This window comes from Crocuta crocuta, unplaced genomic scaffold (genome assembly GCF_008692635.1).
Source record: "Crocuta crocuta isolate KB4526 unplaced genomic scaffold, BGI_CrCroc_1.0 scaffold205, whole genome shotgun sequence".
NCBI lineage: Eukaryota > Metazoa > Chordata > Mammalia > Carnivora > Hyaenidae > Crocuta > Crocuta crocuta.
In genome coordinates, this window is record NW_027530644.1 from 1,721,114 (window position 1) to 1,740,362 (window position 19,249).

General features: G+C 36.9%; 1 protein-coding gene and 1 long non-coding RNA gene across 4 annotated transcripts in view; one reads left to right on the forward strand and one right to left on the reverse strand.

The window, feature by feature from the left end:
- DST (dystonin) overlaps positions 1-19,249 on the reverse strand; it is a 503,880-nt gene that overhangs the window by 96,721 nt on the left and 387,910 nt on the right. For both annotated transcript variants that reach the window (XM_077769079.1, XM_077769080.1), the window contains 11 exons: positions 16,136-16,344; positions 15,184-15,501; positions 14,521-14,687; positions 12,770-12,926; positions 11,714-11,840; positions 9,348-9,410; positions 8,501-8,742; positions 7,165-7,294; positions 5,357-5,556; positions 3,102-3,597; positions 145-1,616 (listed from right to left, as the gene is read on the reverse strand). In XM_077769079.1, the coding sequence (XP_077625205.1) occupies positions 145-1,616; positions 3,102-3,597; positions 5,357-5,556; positions 7,165-7,294; positions 8,501-8,742; positions 9,348-9,410; positions 11,714-11,840; positions 12,770-12,926; positions 14,521-14,687; positions 15,184-15,501; positions 16,136-16,344 (3,581 nt within the window). The remainder of the gene's footprint in view (positions 1-144; positions 1,617-3,101; positions 3,598-5,356; positions 5,557-7,164; positions 7,295-8,500; positions 8,743-9,347; positions 9,411-11,713; positions 11,841-12,769; positions 12,927-14,520; positions 14,688-15,183; positions 15,502-16,135; positions 16,345-19,249) is intronic.
- The window catches only part of LOC144235523 (uncharacterized), a 38,621-nt gene continuing 31,499 nt past the window's right edge, over positions 12,128-19,249 (forward strand). The window contains exons 1-2 of one of the 2 annotated variants that reach the window (XR_013336235.1): positions 12,128-12,182; positions 14,589-14,756. This is a non-coding gene — a long non-coding RNA (uncharacterized LOC144235523). Of the gene's footprint in view, positions 12,232-14,588; positions 14,757-19,249 lie in introns of both variants that reach the window. The other variant, XR_013336234.1, reaches the window with a different exon arrangement.

Sequence of the window (19,249 nt, forward strand, 5' to 3'; positions counted from 1 at the left end):
TTCCTTTACTAATTACAAATTTACTTTAATAATAAAAATAATAAAAATTTATTTTCTAATAAAAATAAAAAATAATACAGATATGAAACAAAAATTTTTCTTAAAAATGAAAATTAATTTAAAAAAAAATGAAGAGTTCCCTACCTTGAACACATTAAGCTGCTGGTTAATGGTCTCTGTTTCCATACCAACAGGGCCTTGAGACTCTTCATGTTCTTCAGCCTTCTGAAGCAGAGTAGAGAATTCCTTCAGCTTGCTGTAGAATTCCTCAAGACGCTCAATTGTCCCTTCAACTTGCTCTTCTCGGGCTTGTGCTCGGTCCAGTAACTTGTTGCATTGTTTGCTTAAAGCTTCCAAGTCCCTTTTGATTCCAACAAGATCAGGAGAGGTTTCTTCCATGGCCAGCATCCTCCTGCATGTTTTATTCGCGTTGTCGTTGCTTGCTATGAGGGCTTCTAGTTTCTTCAGAAAGGCTTTAATATCCTCCTTTTGCTTTTGCAATGTTTCTACATCTCTCCCTACTGGGGCCATGCTATCTAGTTCATCATCGAACTCTGCAAACTGAGAAAACATTTCTCGGATGGTATTCTGGAAATGCCCAATGCCCTGAAGCTTGGTTTCTAAGAATGAACACCTTTCGTCAACCTGCTGACTCAATGCACTATGTTCTTGAGCTAAGGTTTCTGCTTGTAATAAAACATCGGAGGTTCCCTTTGAGTCTGAGGCTTCTATCACAAGGTCTTGCGCGAGCCCTTTGACCAAATCTACCTGATGTTTCAAGGTCTGAAGTGTCTTCTGCTGAGTCTGCAGCACGGTCAGGTATTTGTTACTGTAGGCCTGGGGTCCTAAAGAATCATGGACATCTAGCTGTTCCTTTGCACACTGAAACTGCCTTTTGGCTTCTTTGGAAACTTCTTGAAATTCTTTAAACTTCTGGGCCATGTTCTCCAGAGAGAACTTCTTACCGTGAAGTTGTTCGGTGACCATGTGTACCTTCTGGATCAGTGACTTATTCTCATCTGTAACAGCCTCTTTATCTACCTCACAGACACTGAGCAAACTATTGGCTGCGTTGTTTAGCAGTTCTACCATCCCAAAGTGTTGGTTCATTTCCTTCTGCAGAGACTGTAACTTGGCAATAGAATTCTCTGTTTCAGCAGGATCCAGGCAAAATTTTATTTCCTCCAGGTTATTCTGACATTTGTCTATCCATGGCTGGAGAGTCTCTACATGTTCTCTATACTTGAGGGCTTTTTCCAGTGTATCTTTTACCCTGTCTTCTCGTTCTTTCACCTGCTTATTAAATCCATCCCAATTGGTTTTAATAGTGTTAAGCTGTAACTGTAAGGCTGCCTTCTCAGACCCTTGTGTTTTCAACAAGAGATTTTCACCTTCTGCGATGGTCTTTTCATAAATATTAGACTGTGCAGACAAAGTTTTACTAAAGTCTTTCTGATCTTTAATTAAGGACTCCAAGACATCAAGTTTGGCTGATATGGGGGGAGACTTGTTTTGCTCTTCTTTCTTTGTATCCAGCCAAGCCTGAAATTCTCGAGACATTTGCTGAAACTGGTGAGAGCTCGCACAGGCTGACTGAAGGTGCTGAACATGATTCTCTAAAAATGAAATCAAAGACATGTTTATTTTACATCAAAATGTAATTTCATCCACAAAAAGCCATGAGAAAAACCACCAAATAAATGTACAGAACTGTCTAAAACGAAAGGCTGTTAGCACTAACTGAGGTCAGTACCACAGTGAGAAAAGAGACTGTCGAGGTTAGATCCTGGAGCCATCTCCATTCCAGTATGAGGAGGTGATAACTGTTCAAAGTTCTCAGTTATTCTGATAAATAATCCATCCCTTATAAAATCTGACTTTCCCACTTCTGTGATTTGTACCTGTCATGGAGGCACTATGTAGTGCCTGGGCACGATAGGGGTGAGGGTTCCAGCTCAGCCTCTCTAAGACCTGGAAGACCCTGGGCAGATGATTAAACCTCTAAGCCTCATTTCCCCAACTGTAAATTGACAAAATCAATAGAAGCTGTTGTGGCAATTAAACAATTTTACATGTAAAGTTCTTAGCTTAGTGCCTGTCATATAAAAGTGGTCATAATGGTAATAATCCCCACCGCCCTCGCTAATATTTGTTACCACTCTCTTGTCAAAATAAAGGAGTAAGTCTGAAATGGTTGCTATGATCAATAAACAAATCCAATCAGTTAAAAAAGGATAAACTGAGTATTTACTAGTTGCAAGGCACTTAGTATTACTTTGCAAAAAGAACAAAGGTAGCAGCCAAATGCAGCCCTCCTAATGTGCAGTAACTCACTACGGCTGCCTCTGACACATACCGGCTCATGTGTCACAGAATTATGGCCACAGCAGGTGAGAGAGAAACAGAGTGCCAAATGCTTCTCTTTCACACATTTCTCTAGAAAAGCTTTCTGTGGAAGAATGAAACAAACTAACTGCAGAGGAGAAAATGATGCAAAGCCTTTTTAATAACCGTATCCATCCGTTTGGATCTGGTCAGTGAAACTGTCACAAGGCAAAAACATTTACATCTTTTAAAAACCAGGTTGAGATACCTGACATTTCAATGGGCCTTCGTTAAATGGCTTTTTGCCGGGGCGCCTGGGTGGCTTAGTCGGTTAAGCATCCGACTTTTGCTTAGGTCATGATCTCGGGGTTCATGGGTTCGAGCCCTGTGTCGGGCTCTGTGCTGACTGCCAGCTCAGAGCCTGGAGCCTGTTTCAGAGTCTGTCACTCCCTCTCTCTCTGACCCTCCCCTGCTCACGCTGTCTCTCTCTCTCTCTCTCTCTCCTAGAAATAAATAAAACATTAAAAAATAATAATAAAAAATAAAGAAAAAAATAAATGGCTTTTTGCCAATTATGTATGCAGAATTTCCCCAACTCTGCTGCACGTGAACATAGAACTATTCTCTGCGCTCATGTGAGTGGCTTCTTCTCCATCTACACTTTCAGTGAGGGCAGACTCTCTTCAGGGTCCTAGCTTCCTGGCAACAGCTTAGAAATAGGCAATACCTGACCTCCATTTCTAGGAAATATATATATTAAAAGAAGATAGACAAACCTGCTTTCTGTTTAATATCCTTGAATGATTTTATAATGCCTTCTAGTTGCCTACTAAGTTCGGCTTTCAAGTACTCTTCTTTAACCAGTGCTGACAAATCCTCACAGAGGGTCTGAGCCACCTTTATCTGCTTCATTTCCTGCTCTAGTTCCTGCTTCATTTTTTGGGCTGCTTCCAACTGCTGGTTCATAGCATCAGGATGTGTGCTCACGGCCGCACTGCTGCTGAGTTTATTATCCAAGTCACTCAGTTTATCAGAAAGGCTTCTCAGCAGGCTTTGATACTGTGTGCTCTTAACAATGGCTTGGTCGATCCAGTCACATCTGTCACTCAATTGTCCTGTTAGGCTGTCCCACTTTTGGGTCACAGCTGCCAGTTGCTCTTTCACAATCCCATGGAAAGAGGGGTGTTCACCAGGTCTGTTCAGAATGCTCTGACCAGCTGCAGTTAGCTGTTCATACTGAGGCTTCCGAGTATCAAATTCTTGCAGCAGGATCTAAGGCAGAGGTAATGAGGGTAAATAAACATGTAAGTTAGAGGATAATTATGGAAAACAGAGCTTTAAGTTTTTAAACGGACATAAATGGTATTGATTTATCTTGTTTTTACTTTTGTTTTTTAGTTTCTGTTTTCCTAGTTTTTTTTTAAGGGCAGTGCAATTATCTTAAATTAATCCAAAGAGCAGTGAGTGGTGCTTCACAGAGGTAACATTTTGTCTAAAATAACATCCCTCAAAGGGGACAAGAAGGAGAGTAAATATGGCAGTCTGGGCAAAATGAACAAAAACTCATGTACAAATTTTCATATACAAAGATAAGCACTGCTATTGGACAAGTTCATATCACACAAACACCAAATTTGTATTTTCCTACTTGTAGTTTTCTCTTTGTAGGATACTTTAAATGTTCTATAGCATTTTGGACCAAAGGAAATGTTCAGTGAGAACCATGTTAGAATACATTAACTCATGGTACATTGATTTACATGGCTCTTTTAAATATAAGATTTATTGACATTTATAGTCTCTGTCATAAAAATTTTTATCCAATAAATCATGTTGCTCAGAAAGTGTAGGGGCAACACTGGCTTTCATTATAAAATGAATGACCCCAAAATTTCCTTTTTATGTTAATTTTTTAATGTTCATTGGTTTTGAGAGAGAGAGAGAGTGCGCACGCATGTGTGTGAGCTGGGAGGGAGAGCGGGGAGGGGGGAGCAGGGGGGTGGGGAAGGGCAAAGAAACAGAGTGGGGGAGAGAGAGGGAGAGAGAGGGAGGGAGAGAGAGAGAGAGGGAGGGAGGGAGGGAGAGAATAAGAATTCCAAGCAGGCTCCATGCTGACAGCAGAGAGCCTGACATGGGGTTTGACCCCACAAACTGCGATATCATGACCTGAGCCCAAATCAAGAGGCAGACACTTGCGTGACTAAGCCACCCAGTCACCGCCTAAATTTTGATACAATATTTTATCTATCTTAGGGAGACTACCAAGACTAGGGGCAATTATTTCTCCCCAAATATTTATTTATACCTTTTGTTTTCACTCTCTTCAGAGTAAGAACGTACATGAACTAGGACATGTTGACTCTAAACTACCAAGACTGATTTGTATTTTCAAAGTATAGGATTAGCCACACTGCCCTAACACCACAGCTTACAAAGGAGGAAATCTAACTGGAACCACAATGGAGCATTTTCTGTTACATCTGACTTAAATTTCATGGGTTTCTTTTTCTCCTTGTGGATTTATCCACTTTGTAATTAGACCAGTCTAACCCACTCTGTTTCAAGGATCCCTCTCTGTTTTGCTTACTCTTTTCCCTCTTCCTATTCTGTCTTTCCACCCCTCAGGGCTGTATTGCATGAGTTTTACAAGTTTCATTATCTCCTACCACAATCAAAATGAATAAAACCTCAAAGGAGTAATTTCTAAATAATAAAAAGCATATACCAGCTTCTCATAAAAATGTAATTACTTATACAGTCACATTAATATTTCAAAGAAGGCCCTTTTTAACAGAGTCTGCACAAACCACAATATGACTGAAATGATCAAGGGACTTGACCCACTCTCGGGCTCTGGAGACTGATGCCTCCTGGCTGTGGTTCTCTGGGGGTTCCCCACTAACCTCAGGATGTTATCTTACGGGCATTTGAAACATTACAAATACACTCCAAGGCAGTTTAAACACATACTGTCCAAAGCTAATGTATTTATAATGAAAACATTTGTCTTATTAAGTCACGTAACACTCACCTGCACCTGCTGCCTTTGTGTGTTTAGCATATTTGGGTCAATTGACAACGGCCCAAGAACACTGACCATCAGTTCTTTTTCCACAAGCCACTGTTTTAACTGAGCTTCTACAGTCTGGAACTGGGTTAGATTATTAGAGGATTCTTCCAGTTTTTGTTGTCTATCGACTGTTAGTTGATTGAGCTCTTGCCACTTAGAGTCTAAAAGAAAAAGATAAACAATGAAACAAGCATTTGGTTTTTATACATTAACATCACTACATGTATGAAGACTGCAGGATAGGACTCAGAATGATAAACAGTAGCTATCATCCCGTCTTTGTAACTCTTCTTACACAGTTGGTTAAAACTTAATCTAAGGGTTAACAGCATTTAATGATACAGATTTTATGGTCTTGCTGCTGTGTATCAACCGAAGTATATGAAAAATAAATTTGAATCTGACCTTAGAAGATACTATAGAGTAATATGGAATATTCCTTAAAGCAAACAGGATCCAGAGAGCCCTCATGTCTGCTAGAGGTCCTATACAGTCTGTTTATTCAACTATAACTGCACTATTAGAACAGTGAACATTAATAGCAAATTTTTAATAGCAAATCTGCAATGATCAGTTTTGGGCAAATGACTCCCACGCTTGTATATCCACGCCCATTCTCTTTTATTCAAATCACCACTAACAACCAGCTGCTTGAAAGTTACACGAGGAAATTTCACCAACCCTTTACAACGTAACATAAAAACAAAATCACTTTTAATTCCTATCAAAACTGGCAGATTTTTCTGATTTTAGATTTCTTTGAAAGGTGATTCTCTCTTAATTAATTATAATGCAATAGGAATCTATAGTTGGATTAAATACAGCTTTGAACATTAAGATCCCTTAAAATAACTTTTTGAAACTAAAACATAGTCACTGATTTCTAAATGTATCATAGCATATCTAACTCTAATGGAAGGGCAATATTTAGCTAAACATTATATAACTCAACAATTGAAAGTAAAAGAATTATTGTTATAATCACAGTAAACACACAGCACTTGCTATGTGCCAGATACAGCTTGTCTGAGCTGTACACACATTAACTCATTGAATTGTCCAAACAATACTATGAAGTAGGGAAAATGAGTACCATTGTCTTACACTCATTTTCCATATCATTATAATAGTGAAACGGGCTGATAATAGTGCTTGTGAAGAAAGTTCCATGTTTAGGAGAAACAGTTTCTATGGGGACAGAGATGGGAGGCTAACTCTGGATAAAGAATGAAAACCACCAGATTTCTATGGGGAGATATTTTTCAACCCTGAATGGAGAAGAGAAGAAGACACAGTTAGGGGCCAAACAAGTCCTACAAGGAACTTCACGAATGAGAAGGGAGCCTATCTTTTCCAGACTCCCCCAAAAATACACACACACACGCACACATGCACACACACACACACACACATATATATGAAAGGAATATTTAAAGTGACATATAATAAAATATTAAAAGATAGAAACACCAAAAATCAAGTAAAAACCTCGATTACTCAATGTACAACATTTTATTTCCCAGTATCTACCCTCTTCATAAAAATAAACTTACAATGTTTAGCAAGAAAAGTACAAGATATGTCAAGTCTCAGTACAATATAATTTGAAATGACATTTTAAAATATGCAACATTTTAAACATGAAACATTAAGGCAAATTCAAAAGTAAACTGAGGCTGTTGGATAAATTTTTTTCTGATAAAAATGTGATTAAAAAATGATTGTGTTTCATGCTATTGGTGGACTCCGGTATAAGTAACATAACATACCAATTTCTGTCAACATCTGTTTCCATTTGGGTGCCTCAGGAGTATTTGGGTTCTCCTCCAACAGCTCTGTCAATTTGTCTTTCAACTCCTGCACTTTGTTTACATTTTGCTTCAGTTCTGCCTCAAATGACTAACAAAGGGAAAAAACTGTGTTAAAGTATGTCAACATCAAAAGACAAAAACACAATTACAACACATGAGAATATCCACTGTTAGGTGCTGAAGTGGGTGAAGACCAGAATTCAGCAGTTAATTATTCTCCTTTCCTCTTCTTAACCAATATTCAACTATCTGATAAAGGAATCCCAAAGACGAACACTACTGTGGAAAAAATTACTCCATTTTCTTTGGAGAAAATTACTCTAGACTCCAGTACCCAGGAATAGTTTTATATTATTCTCAAACAAATCCCTTTGGAAAAAAGAAAGATGGCATCAATAATAATGTAACTGAGAAGAAAATCAGTCTGGATAAAAGCTGCCAGGCTTGAGAATCTACCAGTGAATCAATGCTTTTCTGGATAACACATTATAGAATTCAGATATAGGTAGTGATATGTGTAGACATTTTTGCCATAATCAGCACAATGTAAAATCATTTCCCCAGTCTTGACAGTTGCAGAAAGAAATGCCATTTATTAAATTGAAAGCGTAAGCTACCGTATTTTATGCTGGGCAGAACAAATCCCTAATACGTGTACATAAATCTTTTCTAATAGTTGACTGCTTAAAATCCCAGACTTAACATGATTTAAAGGTGGCAAAGTTGGGGCACGTGGTGGGCTTAGTCAACTAAGGCATGCGACTCTTGATCATTGTAGGCTGTAGGTTTGAGCCCTATGTTGGGTGGAGAGATTATATAAAAATAAAATCTTTAATGTTATATTTCTTGAGAGACAGAGAAAGACAGAGTGTGAGTGGGGAAGGGGCAGAGAGAAGGAGACATGAAATCTGAAGGAGGCTCCAGGCTCCACAAGCTGTCAGCATAGAGCCTGACATGGGGCTTGAACCCACAAACTGAGAGATCATGACCTAAGCCAAAGTTGAATGCTTAACCGACTGAGCCACCCAGGTCCCCTAAATATAAAATCTTAAAAAATAATAAAGGGGGCAAAGTTACCCTTAATAGCTCACTCATCTTTATAATGTCTGTGTGTAAAAGAGATTGCTATTATCATCACTTTCCACAGAAAAGCATATTAAACGAAACTGGCAAATTATTTGCTGAAAGTTATAGAGCTAGAAATCACAACAGGGGTCCTGACCACCAGGGCTCTGATCTGAATGCAAGTCTGTTCTTTTTTTAGGTCTTCAATAAATGTATCCACAGAATATACCTTATTCTGCTCAACTTGAGTCTTCACAGCTTCAGTATCTGTAGGGGTAGGTGCCTGATGCCATTTCGTTGCAGTTTTGTTCATCTTCTGTAGCCACTGCATCATTGCGCTGGATTCTTCCTGAGCCTTTTGTAATTTGGAGAGTTTGCTATTCAGTTCAGCTATTTTGTCCTTAAGTAAGAGGCCAAGATCTTCATAACCATGGCTTACGTCAGTCATATCTTTTTTAATGGATGTTAACCCTAGAAGTAAAAAATAAATAAATAAAATCAGATGGATACATTTTCAGGACAATTTAGAGTTAGAGCTCTAGAAATAAAACTTTCCTTTACATGTTACATGATATTCCCTTGTATTTTCTCCATATTAAGCCTGCTATGATAAAGTCATAGAATTTTTTGAACTAAACGGTTAAAATTTCTAAAAAAATTTTTTAGAATTATCTTGTAATACTATTTAATGAGAAACAATTTAGGTACATTCCATAATACCAAACCATGAAATGTTGTATATTAACCTCTTAGGAATTAAACTCACAGAAATAGCTCAAAGAATGTTATTCCAAGTGACAAAATATCTTAAATTATTTAACCAAAAAGAAGGAAACATAACCAAATACCAAACCAAACTACCAGATTTCACTAACTTCAGATGAACAAAATTGCATGGAATGTTATATTAATATGGTATTTATGGAGAAATGACTATGATAGTAAATGATATCATTTTAAGTCAAGGTTGAAATTTTGATATAACTACTGTTCATCTCTAAAGATTTTCTCTCAAAAAAAGAAAAAAACAAAACCAAAGTTACTATAATCAATAAGCACTTAAAGTTACTATTCACCTTTATTTGCCAAAATTTCTTGAGTATCTGTGGCTGTTCCTTCACCATTTAATATTACTCCACCTGGAAAAATATTAACACTGAAGTAGTAACAGATTTCGATAGTATTTCTACACATTAACAGTAGATGGCATTAACTCAAACCCCATAAACAGCAGTCATTTACAAGTGTTACTACTATTTGAAAATGTAAACTACTGATTCAATTTCTAAATCAAATAAAAGTCAAAAATTTTAAGAACATTTCTGGCCTATAAAATTCATTCTTAAATGGTAACATGATTACCTTAAATACTAGAGTGTCAAAGAGTTTAGATTAATACATTAATCACTGAGTATTAATTATAAAACAATTTTGTGATAAAATTGCTTTATTGCTAGTTTTAGTGATAATGTCCTTGAAGCTCAAAAGTTGCTCACTATGGTAAGTGTGTTGCATGAAGCATAAATGACTGACACACAAATCCTTACTTAAGGACTTGAAAATTGTCTGGTACAGTTACACAGTGTTATTATGGGTTTAATGGAAGCAGAATGAGGTACAAAGACATGAAAAGTTAAAAGTTAAAAGTAAAACAAACACACAAACCCTATTACTAAAGCCCACATTATGTCAACACACAGAGAGAAGAGCACAGTGGTTAGAAGTGCCTGGGCTTTGGTGTATGACTCACCTGAATTTAAATCCCAGCCCCACTAATTACTAGCTGGGTGACTGGACAAATTAATCACCACCCCCACTAAACTGGTGGGGGTAATAATACCTAATTTGCAAGACCACTGTAGGTATTAAAGACAGTTAACTGAGTGCCTAGCAAATAGGAACTACTCAGTAACTAGAAATTATTATTCCTCCTTAATTATGTAAACATCTAGCTTTGGTTCTTTTTTCATAAGCAGCATAGTAAAAAACTCAATTAGACTTTCTCATGTGAGTATGCATTGGCTACCTATGTAAAACACAAGAGATATTTCCCCAAACTAGCCACACGAGAACAAGATTAAAACAGTAATATTTAAATATCTAAATCTAAGTTTTGTTTCTTAAAAAAAAATCACACATTGGTATTCTGGGTGAAAGTGAATATACCCCGATGATGCTCAAAAGTGATTCCTACAATGCTTGTTAGTTATCAAGAGTAGGAAAAATAGTTTTCTTACTTATTGCAAATATAAAGTGGACATGAAGAACTAAAAAAACAAAGAATTCCTTTTCTAAAAACCAAACACTTGACATTTCAGGAAATGTGATTAGAAGAGAAAGGAGAGGTCATCACACCATCTATAACATAAGTGCGCCCTGAAATGGGGTTAATAGAGCAGAATAAATGGTTGAGAGAGGCCAGCAGGAACATCAGTCTCACAAGAGGGGCAGCTAGGGGGCTGGGCAGAACGGACAAACCACAGAGGATACTCAGAGATTCTCAGAATAAAGATACAAGATCTGCCTTCTTGGATTAAAAACACCACCACCACCAACAAAACCCACAAAAAACAAATAAACAAACAAAAAACCACACTGATTTTAACATAAATATGTTTTAAACTTAAAAGCATATCCACAACTTAAATTGACTGTAGAATCATTACTTATACAGGACTCTCCCTTCTGTTAAGTGACTCAGTCATGACTACAGTTTAGGTATGCTGGCTAACGCATTATATAATTGTTTTCTGCACAAAATAAAGCAGATGGGAATTTTTAATTTAATTTTATTATTTATTTATTTTGAGAGAGAGAGAAAGTAAGAGAAGAAGAGGCACAGAGAGAGAGAGGGAAAGTGAGAATCCTAAGCAGGCCCTGCCTATCAGTGCAGAGCGAGACATGGGGCTTGAACTCACGAACCGTAATCATGACCTGAGTCAGAACCAGGAGTCAGTCATTTAACTGAATGAGCCACGCAGCCACCCCTAGATAGGAATTCAATTTTTTTTAAAAGGAGAGCTTCACTCTACACAAACAACTGCTTCCTTCCTTCACCTCTCCTTTCCAGACCAGACTCAATTATCAAATATTTCAAAGAGAATTTGAACATCTCCATTAAGGTAAAAAACAAATTGGAATCTGCTCTTTCCTCTTTCCCCAGTCAAAGCTCCCTATTCTTACATATCAATCTGGCTACATTTTAACTGTAGCCTCTAAGAAAATGAACAGAAGAGGAATCTGAAATTTGACTAGTACAGACACTCCTCCCTGTGGGGAGAATACTTTTGGTGCATGTATATACATGCCATCTTTCTTGTCACTTTCCTTTTGTATTTCTGAGGTTACTTTATGCATCAATCTAAAAACTAAAGTAAATAAAAGTAACAGGGGTGGACCCAATTCTCAGGGCTTTTGCCATGGATGTAAGTAAAGCACATACCTGATTTAACCGCTGCTATTGCCTTTGCAGGGGTAGTGACCGCACTGATTAGGTTACATAGTGAGAGCCCACTGTTGTTTACTTTCTGAATCTCCGGCTGTTTTGAACTCCACTTCTCTTGTAATTTCTTGAGATATAAAAACACATTATTTTCCAGTCTTCATAACAGTTTCAAAGTTACACATTATAATTCAATTTCTTAAACACATCTTAAAGCAATGATGACTGTGGGTCCTGATTCATGGGGGCATGGATAGAGAAAAAGGCACCATCCCTATGTGACTGTTAACACCATGCCCAGGTGACGGTTAACACTGTTAGCGGTGAGGAGTGGGGTATGGTCCATCCTGCATTCTGCTCCTAGCCACAGTGGAAGTCAGGCTATTTCTAGCTACCATGAATTCCAAAGTAACTGTCAACTGTCAGTCTGAAAACTGTACTCAGTAATGGCCAAGTTACAAGAAGAAAGGTACCAGAAATGAATTTCTAAAAATGAGAATTCAGAATTCTATTTAATAGTGAGTTTGAATCATCAAAATTTCAATGAAGTTTTAAAAACATACGTCTCCACAAAGTTGGAATTGGGAAAATTGCCATAACTGGTCGTAAGTTTTATGATTTGAATCAGTTGACAAACGACTTGTACAGTATTTGTACCAGGGATTCAAATAACTTCCGTCTTCAAACTGGTTACAGTGATGTATCTGAGCTAGAGTTAATTGCTGAGTTGAAGATCAGGGTCTTTTATATGACATCATGAGAAATGGCTCTAAAGACCATGCTAAGTAGAGATTTGATGGGGAAGGAAACTTGGGTACTAGGACAGTCAGCCACTCACTAATAAATCTCTTTCAAAAATCATATTAAGTCAAAGTTTGTGCTCTTCCTCAAAAGGATCAGAGCTATGCTATGATTTCCAAGTATCACCAAAATATACTGAACATAAATGAGGATCTAACTTAATATGGTATTAGATAAAAGGAAACCACTAATAGTCTTTTAACATCTCATGACTCACACAGGCAAATAATAAATTAGTATTAGATAATGATTCACCTTAGTTTCTTCCAAAGATTTTCCTAAATCCTCTGCACCAAAAGAAGGCTGCACAATAGGAACTCTTTCTGTTGTTTCCTCTATCCATGACTTCAATGACTTAACAAGGACTTGGAAAGCATCCATCTGTTCTTGACAAGAAGATACAGCTTCTTTTCTAGATAACAATTATTGAAGAATTTAAGCCACAGACAGAAAATACTCCAAAGCAATAATTACTTAATAAATAAATAATTATTCTTGTATCAAGCTAACTATTAAGAAAAAAAAATCTTCCCCCATGCACACTCTAGCCCTTAATAAAAAGAGGTAAGGTCTCATAGATCCAAGTGAAATCAGCTAAATAACTACTTTATTCCTCAGGCACACTCCACAGATAAAAATAGGAGCAGTTAAGAAATCTGTAACCCATACGGTAATGGCACTCTATAATGCTACATAAACTCTAAGGCTATATAAACAGTTTTAACATTATTTAGATCCAGCAAACTTTGATCTGTCCATTTTATATGGCGCTTAATGCCAGCAGGCACAGAACCCGCAGGGAAACATTGAAGAATCACGGACATGAAGAAAACATCCCGCCACCTAGTGGTTTCTATATGAAATTACAGCCATTCTAGTGGACTTCTGATAAACAAGGTGCTTCTGAGGGTACAGATTTAACTCTCCAAACTTGAGGGGAGACCTGGTTCCGAGAATGGCGATGACTACCTCCCCCACAGATACTCAGAACGCTCCACAGTGAACTGTATGCATCCGTACACGAAGCACCTTGGAGGGAGGGCACATGCCCAGCACATGAACAGCTGTGAGGACAGTCCCATTTGGTAGGTGGATGACCTGTGGATGGCATGTGCGCGTGTGCATGTATGTGGAATAGTGACACAGAAGAGTCCACTAATTAGCTGGACTAATTACTGGTAACTACATGGTTTTAAAACTGGGCCTTTCTGAAAGAAGAAACAACCTAGAGTTGACCTAGGAAAATCAAGACTATTGCTTCTGTGCAATGTGAATTAAATATTATGTGACAAGATGGAAAATGTAGCTCTGGATGTAGTAGAGATAATAGCACTCAAAAGTTTTAGGTAGAGAATTCCGAAGAAATAAAGAATAGGTAAAAGATAACTGCTTTCTATCTTTGTGGGTTCTTTAGCAAAACCAGATGTATACTCTAAATTAACATGAGATCAGAAATATATAAAAGTCTGGGCACAAGGTTTATTTCTGCACAACTTTTTAGCACAACTTATGTTCATTTTCTTGTTTCTTGTTTGTTCACAGAATCATTTCTTTCTACAACTGTTTAAAAGCTAAACTATTTTATATTTAAAAAAAAAAAAGGCCATCATGAACTATATTGAAATTACACACGGCTTCTGAATAAGCCCAAAAAGCAATGATCTTTCAAGGTTATTTCTGTTTTAGCAAATAAAATGTGCTCTTTGCCAAAAGCTTCAGAGACTACAGTGACTTTAGATTATTTTCAGTAAAATACTACTACCACTACTTTTCTACATAATGCTCTCTACTTTTAGGAAAGAAGTACCAAATTTTCCTTCCTAAATATTTTAACAAAAATACACTTAATTTTAACAGCAAAAAAAATGTGTCAATAGAAAAGCACTTACAAAGTAGCTCTATGTTTATCCTCATGTTTTATTTCAGGTATTGACATAAGCAGAGAAAAATAATTCATTCTTTAAGTATCAAGTAGACTAAGTTCCAATTTTTTAAAGGGTGCTTACTTTTGTTTGATGGTATCCTCCATTTCCTTGAATTTCTTTGACAAATTATTTGTTTTTTCAAAAACCAGAGCCTTATCACCTGGCAAGCCATGACTGGATATTTCCTTCAACAGACTGTGCAAAACTTCAAGATCTTTCTTGTTTTCTAAGAATTCAGTAGTTGATTCCTGCAATGGATTTAGATCATTAATCGATATAAGATGTTGCCAGATCTTCAGACAGCATTCTACCAAAAGGTATGTATGGGACCAGAATGGCTCTACTCAGAATTTCACAGAAGAATGGTCCTGCCTATGGTCAGTACTCTAAATATAAACAAACATGCAGGCAGGCTGTTTGAAAGAGAACACAGTCAACTTATTTAACTTAAAAATGTACTCTTTATACTCTGTCTTTTTGTGGGTTCTGGCATATAAGATACTTTTATCATCTTTAATATGTGCAAAGTGTGTATATGAGAAATGGCATTCATTGTAATCAAAGAGCAAGTGATTTTAAGGAGAAGATGGGGTTGGGATTTTTAAAGGATGGAAGCACAGATCCTTACTAATCAATCAGCAATTAAAATGATGATTGTGGATTATAAGTCTGCCAATACATGTATGAGCTGGTCTTAAATGTTAATACACTAGATCAACCTCATGATTACTAAGGAAGACATACCTGCATATATTGAGACAATTCAGTCACATCTTTTCCTGGCACATCTGTGTCAGTAAGAGCCTGCGTTTTTGTTTCTAAAAATGTTTGGAGCTTTTCTGAGAGGCTCTCAAAGAGTTCTACTTTGGTTTTTAGTTCCTCCATTTTGGCAAGTTTTTCTTTGTGTTTATGACTTGCTTCTGAAAACCGAACAGACAAATCTTTCATCTTAGCCTGCAGAGAGGATGCAGTGGATGGATCTGATGTCTCCATAAATTTCTTCACTTTTTCATTCATGGCATTTATACTGCTCTGACGACCTGCAATGTCCTGTTCCAACATCTGAAACGAACCAAATAATGCCCAGGTTTTATAACGATGTTTACAAATAATAATGTCACAGAGTGTTAAAAACATTACTATCCATAACAACACAAGCTTGAATCACCTGTGACTTGAGGCAAGTTAACTGTTGGGTCTGACTGACAAGTTCTGCTCTGTCCCTTGAGGAACACAACCCCAAATCTCTTCAAGAGAGACTGGAGGACAGCTGGCAAGTTGCCTGGGCAAGGCAGGAGGCGGCTGCTACTCAGCAGCTCCTAGGATCTAATGGAGCCCAGGGATTATCCATGGTCTTCAGTTTTAAAAGGCTAGACAACAACAAGATTGATCTGATTAACCTCATGTGCAGCTGGCCGAAGCTGTGATACACACGACAGGACTCATGTATGTGTAAACCCTCTGTAATGAATTACACTCATGGAAAAGTACACAAAGCTCTCTCTCCACTTCGTCACAGAAAAACTGTTCTGACATGTGTCTTGGTGCAAGCAATACTGTCCACAGTTATACTCAGGAAACCTCTGTTCCTATATCCTTAAATTGATCTTATAGCTACCTCTCCTTGGGACTTCTTAAACTGCTTTTATCTTTTTCATTTAAAAGTACTTTTGTTTTTTTTTTAAATGTCACTTACAATGTTTTTACTGATCACATCCTGAAGAGCAGCAGAGTTTAAGGGCACTTGACCTTGTTCTTTCAGAGAACTTTCCACACTTCCCATCCAGTCCAGCATTTCATCCAGGCCATCCTGCACACTCAGTGAGCGGGTCAAGGTTATCTGGAGTTTTTCATTTCGTTCATTAACAGACTTGGACAGATCATCATATCTCCCAACAATGTCATCTAGTCCAAAGAGATCAGGAAATGTTAACCGCAAAGTTCTCTTTGCCCTATTCCTTTTCAAAAATACACAAAGGTGAGTCACAAAACTTCCATGCCAAAATTAGAAAAAGGAAAAGGTTTAAAGGATAAATTCAAAATGCATAATCAGAGTGCCATCTAAAAATTTTAAAAGAAGGAAAGGGTCTCGGTGGAATATAAATAACTGCATTCTTTTCTAAAACATAGTTCATATATATGTCATCTGCATTTGAAAAGAGATTTTTGGATGCATAAATATTTGAATAGCCCCAGAGAATGTTAAGTGGTCTAACCAGCTAATCTTTGGAATAAATATTGGTTCTCAATCTGACATTTCAAATTAGCCACACTTGATAACTATATGGGGGAAAAAGATGACAGTCATACACAGCTCTTCTCAAGAAACAATACACAGCTATAAAAAGAGTTATCAAGAATTAACCCTCACATATAAAAAATTATCTCTCCCATGTGCACACATATATGCTCTCTCTCTTCCTCACACACACACACACACACACACACACACACACACAAATTAAGCTTACTGTCATCCTTCGCATCCTAAGCAAAGTACTCAAATGCCCAGAAATTGACAGATGCAAACATAATGAGAAGATAAATAAATATAATCAGAAAACAGATAATGGAAATTCACTTAAAATAAGGAAGGTTGAGGTTATGCTTCTAAAACATAAATAGAATGTACTTGAAAAGCTTAATAGCAAAGGGGAAAAATAAATGTTAACAGCTTGACCTATTTCAGATGAGATTAACCTTCTTTTCAATTAAGATGCTACAAAAACCAGCCCATTCTAGCCAATTTTTCACTCAAATATAAAGTTCTGTATTTTAACATCCTACATTCTGTACTGCAGAAAAATGAAAAGTTAAATGAACAATGATTTTAAATATATTAATCTCTCTCTCTCTCTGGAATAATTGTCAATTTTCACTTACTGTCCAATAATTTGAACAGTATTAATTATTCCTGAATGCTTTAGTCAGGTACATTGTATGTTCAGTTAGCAGAAAACTGTGACCTGAAACCCCTCTCTAAAAGTGAAATATTTCATACATTGTGTTTGGTCCATGGAACATAATCTATATAAGCAATATTTCTTTTTGGTTGTTTTAATATATAATGGGAAAAGAGTTTGACAAATTTTCACCAAACTGAGAGGTTAAGTTTAGTTTAAAGAGACAGTCATGCTCCTGCCACAGAACACAAGGAAGCCCAGAGAATGTGGGGGGGGGGGGGGGGGATGGGGGGGGNTATGCACCAAGATGCTATCAGCAGACAAAACAAGCAGCAAGTTCACATACAAGCCATTCTGTGAAAGTCACAAGAGAAGATACTCAGAATTGCAGGTAGTGATTGATTAGCAGGTGAACTGCTTCTCAAATGGGGAACTCTGTGCATCAGCAGGGTAACATCGGCAGTCTGCTTAGTCTTGATAAGTGACTTCCCAGTAAAGTCAGCTATTTTAACAAACACATCTTGAATGTTACTGTTTTTGTATTTCTTAGTGATCAAACACTTTTGCTGAAGTAAATTCTTGCTTTTACTAAGAATTATAATAGAAAACGTTACAAAACGGAATCTACCATAAGGATGCTGTTGTTTTAAGTGGTTGATTTTCTCAGAGGTCACATAGATCTTAAAGAAATTCTTCTATATCTTAAATATATTTTCTTATATTCCTAGAAACTTATGCCAGGTAAAAGTTTTAAGTCTTAAAATAATGTATGATATGTGGAGTTTTAAGCTAATAAAAATGAGACTGTGTACATTTAACAGTGGGGAAAAATGTCAAAATGCCTCTGCAAACAACAGCAACACATATAATACAGCCTTTCTTTCTTCTCCGGATCTCTATGCCTAAGTCTTTAAAGCAGTGGTTGCAAATGTGGGATGTCAAAATGGTACATTAGCATACAGGAACACAATGTTAGAACTTCTGTTCATATTTTTTATCTCATGCTTTAAAATGTTATGTTTTTGTATTTTATAATTATAAGACACATAATGTGATAAGACAGTAACATATTTATATAACTTATAAATACACATGCATATATGAGGGTATATGCTGACAATTTTTTGATATAGCCGGTGCATTATCAAAAAAAGTTTAGACATCTTTAAGAATGAAAAAAAAGGTTTTCCTTCTATGGAGTAGTTTTAGAAAAGCAAAATTTTGTCCTTTTCTTCATCTAAAATTTCTGCTCAGATGTTAATTCACACTTTCTTTGGTGTGAAAACACAGGTCCAATTATCTTACAAAACATTAAGTTTTTTATTTCACATGTAGAAGCATATAATAACCTGAAACCACACATTAAATAGTGTGAAAGGCAGCAAAGTCAAAGCAAAACATACAGTAAGACAGCTAACATTTATCGATACCCCACCATGCATTTACTATAAACTAAACACTACGAGTGGATACAAAGAATAACATGCACTAGCTCTTTTCTCAAGAAATGCTGACTCTGAGAGGGCATAAAAGCACCAGTGTAACTGGATACAAGTTTCTAGTATCACCAAAGAATTGGGACAACTGGAGTCCTGTGAGGCCCCTCAAAGGCCTATAGAAAATGGAGAGGTGGAAACGTTGGTATAAAGCACATCTCAAACCTCACACTCCTGCTCTCAACTAAGACAGACCACTCCAGAGAGTCCCTTTCAGCTACAGGATTAGAGTCTAGCTCTGCCCAATGCCATCAACCAAAAGAATCTTAAGTTCTACTTCCTGTGGTGAATATTACATAGAGTTTTTGTTCCATTTTCTAAAAATAAAACTAAACTTTAAATATACTCCTCTCAAACTACACAACCCTCACTCCCATTATACCTACAAAAAAAAAAAAAAAAAAAAAAACA